Consider the following 9199-nt stretch of genomic DNA (forward strand, 5'->3'; position numbering starts at 1 on the left):
AGGGCTTGCCCTGTTGCCCTCCAACCAAGCAGGTGGCCTCCCCAAACCCCCTCAAGGCAGGCCACGTCCTTCTTAAAGTGCGGCGCCCAGAACTGGATGCAGTACTGCAACTGAGGCCGGACCAAAGTCACGTACAGGGGGAGGATCACCTCTCTGGACCGGCCTGAGATGCATCTTTGGATGCACGACAAGGTGCGGTTGGCTTTGCTGGCTGCAGTCTGGCATTGGCGGCTCATGTTCATGTTGGAGTCAATAATGACTCCAAAATCCCGTTCCGCCTCTGTGCTCACAAGGGGGGAGCTCCCCAGCTTGTATGTATGCTGTGCATTCCTTCTCCCCAGGTGCAGCCGTTTTTCTCCTGCCCAAGAGGGGGGTCAGACTTGAAGATCTACAAGGTCCCTTCCGACCCTACTTCTATGATTCTATGATGTGGCTTCTCATGCATGTGAATAAGCTGGTGATGGGTCAGGCTGCAGCGCTGTCTGAAGCTCTTCCCACACTCCAAGCACCAATGTGGCTTCTCTCCTGTGTGGATGAGCTGGTGTTGAGTCAAGTGGGAGGATTGGGTGAAGCTCTTCCCACACTCCAAGCACTGATGTGGCTTCTCTTTGGTATGGATGAGGTGGTGTCTGGTCAGGTCGGAGGATCGGGTGAAGCTCTTCCCACACTCCAAGCACCGATGTGGCTTCTCCCGTGTGTGAATAAGTCGGTGCTGCGTTAGGTCAGACAGCTGTCGGAAGCTCTTCCCACATTCCAAGCACTGATGTGGCTTCTCCCCAGTGTGGATGAGGCGGTGTTGGGTCAGGTTGGAGGATCGGCTGAAGCTCTTCCCACAGTCCGAGCACTGATGTGGCTTCTCCCCTTTGTGGATGTGCTGGTGTTTGGTCAGGTAGGAGGACAGGTAAAACCGCTTCCCACACTCTAAGCACTGATGTGGTTTCTCCCCTGTGTGGATGAGTCGGTGTTCAGTCAGGTGGGTGGATCGGGTGAAGCTCTTCCCACACTCCAGGCACCGATGTGGCTTCTCCTGTGTGTGAATAAGTCGGTGCTGGGTTAGGTTAGACAGCTGTCGGAAGCTCTTCCCACACTCTAAGCACTGATGCGGCTTCTCTCCTGTGTGGATGAGGCGGTGTCGGGTGAGGTTGGAGGATCGGCTGAAGCTCTTCCCACAGTCCGAGCACTGATGTGGCTTCTCCCCTGTGTGGATGTGCTGGTGTTTGGTCAGGTAGGAGGACAGGTGAAACCGCTTCCCACACTCTGAGCACTGATATGGCTTCTCCCCTGTGTGGATGAGTCGGTGTTCAGTCAAGTGGGTGGATCGGGTGAAGCTTTTCCCACACTCCAAGCATTGATGTGGCTTCTCTCTTGTATGGACGAGGCGGTGTTTGGTCAGGTAGGAGGACCGGTGGAACCTCTTCCCACAGTGTGAGCACGAATATGGCTTTGCCGCCATGTGGATGAGGCGGTGTCGGGTCAGGTTGGAGGATCGGGTGAAGCTCTTCCCACAGTCTGAACACTGATGCGGCTTCTCCCCTTTGTGGATGTGCTGGTGTTTGGTCAGGTAGGAGGACAGGTAAAACCGCTTCCCACACTCCGAGCACTGATGCGGCTTCTCCCCTGTGTGGATGAGTCGGTGTTCAGTCAAGTGGGTGGATCGGGTGAAGCTTTTCCCACACTCCAAGCATTGATGTGGCTTCTCTCTTGTATGGACGAGGCGGTGTTTGGTCAGGTAGGAGGACCGGTGGAACCTCTTCCCACAGTGTGAGCATGAATATGGCTTTGCCGCCATGTGGATGAGGCGGTGTCGGGTCAGGTTGGAGGATCGGGTGGAGGTCTTCCCACACTTGGTGCATGTGTGGAGCTTCTTCCTAGTGTGCCTTGTCTTTTGAAGGCCCAGGAGTGATGGGCAGTTAAGGGTTTTCCTGACTTCAGGGACTAGGTGGGTTCTGCCCCTTTGAATGGCAGTGAGCTCCTGCTTTCCTCTGAGGCCCTCCCCACTGCCTTGGCTTGCATGCAGTACCTCATTCCAGTGGCTCTTTACGTCTCTCAGCTCCAAAAATTCTTCCCTGCACCCAGGGCTCTTTCTGGGGTCTGTCCCTTCTCTACTCCCACGCCCAACTGGAGATGGTACCTGGTTCACTGCTACATTCTCCTTCTGCTTCTGGAGCCTCCCTAGACTCTTGTGCAATTGCTCTTTCTTGATTCTCTGGGAGTCCATCTCACCCAAACGCCCTGGGGAAGTCCATGATGGCTCCAGGTCTGTAGGCCCCTCCACAGGAGTCTGCTCCCCAGCTCTGCTCAGCAACCAGGCACCTCCTGCATGGGGAAGAGAAATTCCAGATTAGCCACTACCCTGTTGGCAAGGGGTAAACGCTGCTATTCCTTTTGCTGGGATAGACCTGAGCAGGCCTGGACCTTGGCACTTGTGTTCCCTCAAGGAAACAATGTCTTCCTCCCAAAGCCCCATGTGCTGGGCCTGTGGGAGGGGCAGGTCCCTCTGCTGAGCTAATGTTCCCTACACGAGAGAGTTCAGAGCCAGACTCTCAGAGGCCCACTTGTCAGCCCCATCACCTCCAGCCCTGCTAGGAGCAGCACTGACAAGTGCAGGGTGCTGCACCTGGGGAAGAAAAACCAGCACCATAGCTACAGGCTGAGGAACTTCCTTCTTGTTAGTGCAGAGCCAGAAAAGGATCTTGGAGTCATCATTGGTGCCTAAATGACCAAGGGCTGGCAGTGTGGGGATGCAGTCAGGAAGGCTAACCAACCACACCTTGTCATGCATCCACAGATGCATCTCAAGCAGGTCCAGGGAGGTGATCCTCCCCCTCTATGCGGCACTGGTCAGGCCGCAGCAGCTGGAGTCCTGTGTCCAGTTCTGGGTGCCACACTTCAAGAAGGATGTGGACAACATGGAGAGGGTCCAGAGGAGGCCACTCGCAATGATCAGAAGGCAGCAGGGCAACTCCTATGAGTGGAGGCTACGGGACCTGAACCTGTTCAGCCTCCACAAGAGAAGGCTGAGGGGGGATCTAGTGGCCTGTTACAAACTAGTCAGGGGAGATCAGCAGACATTGGGGGAGTCGCTGTTCCCCCGAGCACTGCCAGGAGTGACCAGGAATAACGGTCACAAGCTGGCAGAGGGGAGATTTAGGCTAGATATCAGGAGGCGCGACTTCACGGTCAGGGCGGCTAGGAGCTGGAACCAACTTCCAAGAGAAGCGGTGCTGGCTCCTACCCTGGGGGTCTTTAAGAGGAGGCTGGATGAACAGCTTGACCCCAGTACTCTTTCCTGCCATGGCAGGGGGTCGGACTTGATGATCTGCTCAGGTCCCTTCCAGTCCTACCAACTATGAAACTATGACGCACAAAGGAGGAGGATCACCTCCTTGTCCCTGCTCGTGATGCATCTGTGGATGCATGACAAGGTGTGGTTGGCCTTCCTGACTGCATCCTCACACTGTCGGCCCATGTTCATCTTGGAATCAATAATGACTCCAAGATCCCTTTCTGTCGCTGTGCTTATGAGACGGGAAGGTGCATGTTCATGACACTCAGGGCCCCAAAGACAAAACACAAAGGGGACAAATCTGGTGCAAAACGTGGGGGATTGAGTTCCCAACCACAACCTGAAAGCTTCTGAATCCCACCCATGCCATGGAGCCATTTCATGCAGCCTGAGACCAGGATGAAACACTTCCTGGGTTCCAGGTCAACCTGATCAGGAGCAGCCAGGGACAGCATCAGCTTGTTTCTTTTCCAACACTGACGGCTACGTAGAGCCTCAGCATACCATCCTGATTTCCATGGGGGGACTACAAATCCCATCATGCCCTGGAAGGTAGTAGAGAGGTATAGCTACCTTGGGCTGGGGAATGAACTCTTAGACTGCTGAATGAAGATGGAAACTGAAGGTCATGGTATCCCAGGGAAACCAGATCTGTTCTGAAAAAATGAAGACAGGAAACCTGATTGCCCCCTAACATCTGTCATGAGAGGCAGAAGAAGGGAACCGCTATTTGTATTCACATCGCTGAAATTCAGGGAGCGGGAACAACACCTGCCGGGGACATTACAGCATAATGTACTGTGTTTTGAGGTCAGCACAGGGCAGGTCTGCAGTTTCCACGTTCCCTGTCACTTTGGGCACGGCGCATTTCTGAGAGCGGAGTAGCGGGGAGGGGGCAGCCACAACTCACCTGGCAGCAGCTTCTCTGATCTGGAGATTTTCCCACGGGTCTCATCATCACAGCCCCAGAGCTCCACCTGTCCTTGCTGGATGCTGCAGATTAAGGCAGGTGTGGGACCTCCATATCCTGTTTGGGGCAGTGGGTAAAGAGGGTTAGTACCTGGGTACCTGATGCAGAATCACCAACCAGGATTAGGGGAACGGATCCATGATCTCTAGGTTGCTACTAGGACCTTGGTGGACAAGGGAGGATGGGCACCTTGAAAGAGAAGGTGCTGCAGGGAGAAACCTTCAATAGACAATGGTCCTTGTCACCCAGGTGGAGGAGTGGTGGTCATAGAAAAGAAAGCACCAACCACTCCCTGGTTTAGAAAGAGTATTAACCAGGGACAGGCATGGAGATGCAGTGATCCATGATGTACCAGGGTGGCAGAAAGATAAAGCTTTTACTGTTTTCAAGGTACCAAAAGGAAGAGATATTGCACACACTTCTGAATGGACAACATTCATCTTTTCTGGGGTGTAGGTTGTAGCCCAGAGATGAGCCTATGAACTCCACTTCATCAACCTCCTGGATACTAAAAATAATGGACTAAATATAGACATTGGATTTATGACACATTAGTACCTGCCTGACATTTGACTCCCCAGGTATCCACTAGTCATCTCCGTTCTCTCTCTTCCCCCCCCGGCCTGTCTCTCACCCATCGACTCGTCAATCTACATTTTCACTGACTACCTGTCTTGTATGCATGCCAGACCAGCCTCTGGCTTCTTGACTTTTAATTCCATCCAGGAAGAGCACACACTGACTGCTGAAACTTTCTTAGCTTAATGAAGGGTTTTTGAACCCAAAACCTTGCTTAATAATTGTTTTCCAACTATTTAAGTTGGTCTAATAAAAGATATCAGAGTCACCCAAAGAACCTTGTCTGCCATTCCTGTTTTCTGGAATTCCACTGATGAATAGTTTCATAGTTTCATAGTAGCTAGAGTCGGAAGGGACCTAGGAAGATCATCTAGTCCAACCCCCTGCCTTGGCAGGAAAGAGCACCGGGGTCAGATGACCCCGGCAAGGTGCTCATCTAACTTCCTTTTAAAAATCCCCAGGCTAGGAGCCTGCACCACTTCCCCTGGAAGCTGGTTCCAGGCCCTAGCCGCCCTGACTGTGAAGTAGCGCCTCCTAATATCTAATCTAAACTTACCCTCCGCCAGCTTGTGACCGTTATTCCTGGTCACTCCTGGCAGCGCACGGGGGAACAGGGACTCCCCCAATACCTGCTGATCCCCCCTGACCAGTTTGTAGCAAGCCACAAGGTGCCCCCTTAACCTTCTCTTGTGGAGGCTAAACAGGTTCAGGTCCCGAAGCCTCTCCTCATAAGGCCTGCCCTGCTGACCCCTGATCATACGAGTGGCCCTCCTCTGAACTCTTTCCATATCATCCATGTCCCTCTTGAAGTGTGGCGCCCAGAACTGGACGCAGTACTCCAGCTGCGGCCTGACCAGTGCCGCATAGAGGGGGAGGATCACCTCCCTGGACCTGCTCGAGATGCATCTGTGGATGCATGACAGGGTACGGTTGGCCTTCTTGACTGCCTCCCCACACTGCCGGCCCATGTTCATCGTGCAGTCAATGACGACTCCAAGATCCTTTTCCGTCTCCGTGCTGGCAAGAGGGGAGTTCCCCAACCTGTAAGTGTGGTGCCGGTTCTTCCTCCCCATGTGCAACACCTTGCACTTCTCAGCGTTAAACCCCATCCTATTCTCATCCGCCCACCGTTGCAACCTGTCAAGGTCAGCTTCTGGCCTATTGCACCCTTCTAGTGCACCCACATCCCCCCACATCTTAGTGTCATCAGCAAATTTGAACAAGGTGCTTTCTACCCCCTCATCCAAGTCACTGATGAAGATGTTGAACAGTGCGGGCCCGAGGACCGAGCCCTGCGGGACCCCACTGCCCACGTCCTTCCAGGTCGAGAAGAACCCATCCACTACCACCCTCTGGGTGCGGCCCTCCAACCAGTTGGCGACCCATTTGACCGTGTGGGCATCGACACCACAGTCTCCCAGCTTTTTGATGAGGACAGGGTGAGAGACAGTGTCGAAAGCCTTCCGGAAGTCCAGAAAGACTACATCCACAGCAACCCCTGCATCTAATGATTTGGTGACCTGATCGTAAAAGGCCACCAGGTTGGTCTGACAAGACCTGCCACTGATGAACCTGTGTTGGTTGCCCCTGAGCATGCATTCCCCCGCAAGGCCCTCCTGGATGTGTGCCAGGATAATTTTTTCAAAGAGCTTACCCGGGATTGAGGTAAGACTAACTGGCCTGTAATTTCCCGGGTCCTCTTTTTTTCCCTTTTTGAAGATAGGGACCACATTGGCCCTCTTCCAGTCCTCCGGCACCTCGCCAGAGCACCACGAGTGCTCATAGAGCCGCGCCAGGGTGATAATAACTTATTTCATAGATTTCATAGACATCAGAGCTGGAAGGGACCTCGGGAGATCATCGAGTCCAGCCCCCCCGCCCAAAGGGCAGGAAGTCAGCTGGGGTCATAGGATCCCAGCAAGATAAGCATCCAATTTACTCTTGAAGGTGTTCAATGTAGGTGCTTGAGCCACCTCCGCTGGCAGACTGTTCCAGACCTTGGGGGCTCGGACAGGAAAGAAATTCTTCCTCATGTCCAGCCTGAAACGGTCTCGTAGGAGTTTGTGACCGTTCGACCTCGTCATCCCTCGGGGGCGCTCTGGTGAACAGACGTTCCCCCAGATCCTGGTGGTCACCCCTGATAAACTTACAGGTGGCCATCAGATCACCCCGAGCCTGCGCTTTTCCAGGCTAAAGAGTCCCATGGCTCTCAGCCTGTCATCGTAAGATCTGTTTTCCTGACCTCTGATCATGCGCGTGGCTCTCCTCTGGACTCTCTCAAGCTTCTCCACATCCTTTTTGAATTGTGGAGCTCAAAACTGGATGCAGTACTCCAGCTGCGGGCTCCCCAAGGCTGAGTACAAGGGGAGAATGATGTCCTGGGATTTGCTTGAGAAGCATCTATGGATGCAAGCCGGCGTTTTGGTTGCTTTACTAGCTGCAGCATTGCATTGCAGGCTCATGTTCATCTTGTGGTCAATGATGACCCCCAAGTCTCTTTCTTCTGTAGTGCTAACCAACGTAGCACTGCCGAGGCCTATAAGGATGCTGCAGGTTTTTCCTCCCAAGGTGGAGAACCTTGCATTTTTCGGTGTTAAACACCATCAGGTTCTCGTCCACCCATTTGCTGAGCTTGTCCATGTCAGCCTGGATCACCCGCCTGTCTTCTGGCATGGATGCTTTGCCCCAAAGTTTGGTGTCGTCAGCGAACTTGGCCAGTCCGCTCCTCACTCCAATGTCCACATCATTAATGAAGATGTTGAACAATATGGGTCCAAGGACACAGCCTTGGGGGACCTCACTGGTCACAGGACACCATGATGAGTGACTGCCATCAATTGCTACCCTCTGGGTCCGACCAGGGTGCCAATTTCCCAGGGATCGTGGTGGACCCAAGGCCACAACTATCCAGTTTTGCCAAGAGGGGATCATGGGATACTAGATCAATGGCTTTTTTGAAGTCAAGATATATGACATCGATCTTTTCTCCCTTGTCCAGGTGATAGGTCACCTGGTGGTAGAAGGAAATGTGATTGGTCAAGCAAGACCTACCTGCAACAAACCCGTGCTGGCTATCCCTTAGGATGTTGGCATTGGCCAGTCCATTAAGGATGGCCTCTTTAATAAAACTTTTCTAAGATCTTCCCCAGGATAGAAGTCAGGCTGATGCGCCTATAGTTAGCCAGATCCACTTCCCTCCCTTTCTTGAAGATAGGCACCACGCTGGTCTTCTTCTAGTCTTCAGGCACTTCACCAGAGCGCCAGGAGCTCTCGAAGATCTCAATGCAGGTTTAAAGCGAGGACTTTTGGCAGTGAAAACCATCCATAACCAGTGGATGACAAAGAAACTTTTTTCTGGGAGACAGGGCAATTCAACATAACCAGGGCAAATGAAAGGATGTTCCCTATCCAATGAGAGGATGCAATTCATATGCTACCCTTCCTACTCCTACCCCAGCCCAGAAACAGATCTCCTCGAGTGCAAGGAAGCCTAGGGCCTCCAACAGCACACTTACTTGCCTGTACACTAATGCCAGGACCTTGGGAAACAAAACAGGAGAAACTGGTCCTTCTGCTAAACAGAAATGACTATGATCTCATAGGGGTAACGGAGACCTTGTGGGACTCCTCCTATGAATGGACCATAGGTATAGATGACTATACCATGTACAGGAAAGACCGTGCTGAGAAAAGGGGTGGGGGGGGGTTGTGCTCTATGTCAAGGAAAGCTACACATCCCTACAAGCTGAGATTGGCATCCAAGGAGGACACTGGAGACCCTCTGGGTTAGAATATGTGGGGAACCTGGTGAAGGAAATACAATGGTAGGAGGGAGTCCCGCATCCAGTTCTGGGCTCTACAATTCAAGAACGATGTGGGGAAGCTTGAGGGAGTCCAGGGGAGAGCCACGCGCATGATCAGAGGGCAGGAGAACAGACCTCATGATGAGAGGCCGAGAGCCATGGGACTCTTCGGCCTGTAGAAGTGCAGGCTCAGGGGTGACACAGTGGCAGCCAATAAGTACATAAGGGGTGTGCATCAGGACCTGCGGGAACATCTGTTTACCAGAGCACCCCAAGGGATGACAAGATCCAATAGCCACAAACTCCTCTATGACCTTTTTAGGCTGGACATAAGGAAAAACTTATTTACTGTCTGAGCCCCCAAAGCCTTGAATACACGAATGCAAGCACCTACTCTGGACTCTTTTCAGAAACATTTGGATGCTTATCTTGCTGGGATCCTTTGACCCCAGCCAACTTCTTGCCCCTTGGGCAGGGGGCTGCTTCCGATGATCACTCCCAGCCCTAATGTCTATGAAATCTATGAATCTATGAGAGGATCATCCCAGGAGGGGAGATGAG

The 9199-nt window shown here is 52.8% G+C and overlaps 1 protein-coding gene across 2 annotated transcripts; it reads right to left on the reverse strand.

The window, feature by feature from the left end:
* Positions 1 to 6: 6 nt before the first annotated feature.
* Positions 7 to 5164, reverse strand: LOC149851627 (uncharacterized). 2 transcript variants are annotated; one of them, XM_090030541.1, is made up of 3 exons: positions 4197 to 5164; positions 3860 to 3942; positions 7 to 2316 (listed from the first exon to the last, which is right to left on the reverse strand). In XM_090030541.1, the coding sequence occupies exon 3, from the start codon at positions 2216 to 2218 to the stop codon at positions 389 to 391; it is 1830 nt and encodes a 609-aa protein (XP_089886667.1). In that variant the 5' UTR covers positions 2219 to 2316; positions 3860 to 3942; positions 4197 to 5164; the 3' UTR covers positions 7 to 388. The 2 variants fall into 2 exon arrangements, with proteins under 2 accessions (XP_089886667.1, XP_089886666.1); XM_090030540.1 differs by lacking the exon at positions 3860 to 3942 and having other exon boundaries at positions 4197 to 5161.
* Positions 5165 to 9199: the final 4035 nt, after the last annotated feature.

Source organism: Crocodylus siamensis, unplaced genomic scaffold (assembly GCF_052110815.1).
Source record: "Crocodylus siamensis isolate JL-2025a unplaced genomic scaffold, ASM5211081v1 HiC_scaffold_650, whole genome shotgun sequence".
Lineage (NCBI taxonomy): Eukaryota > Metazoa > Chordata > Crocodylia > Crocodylidae > Crocodylus > Crocodylus siamensis.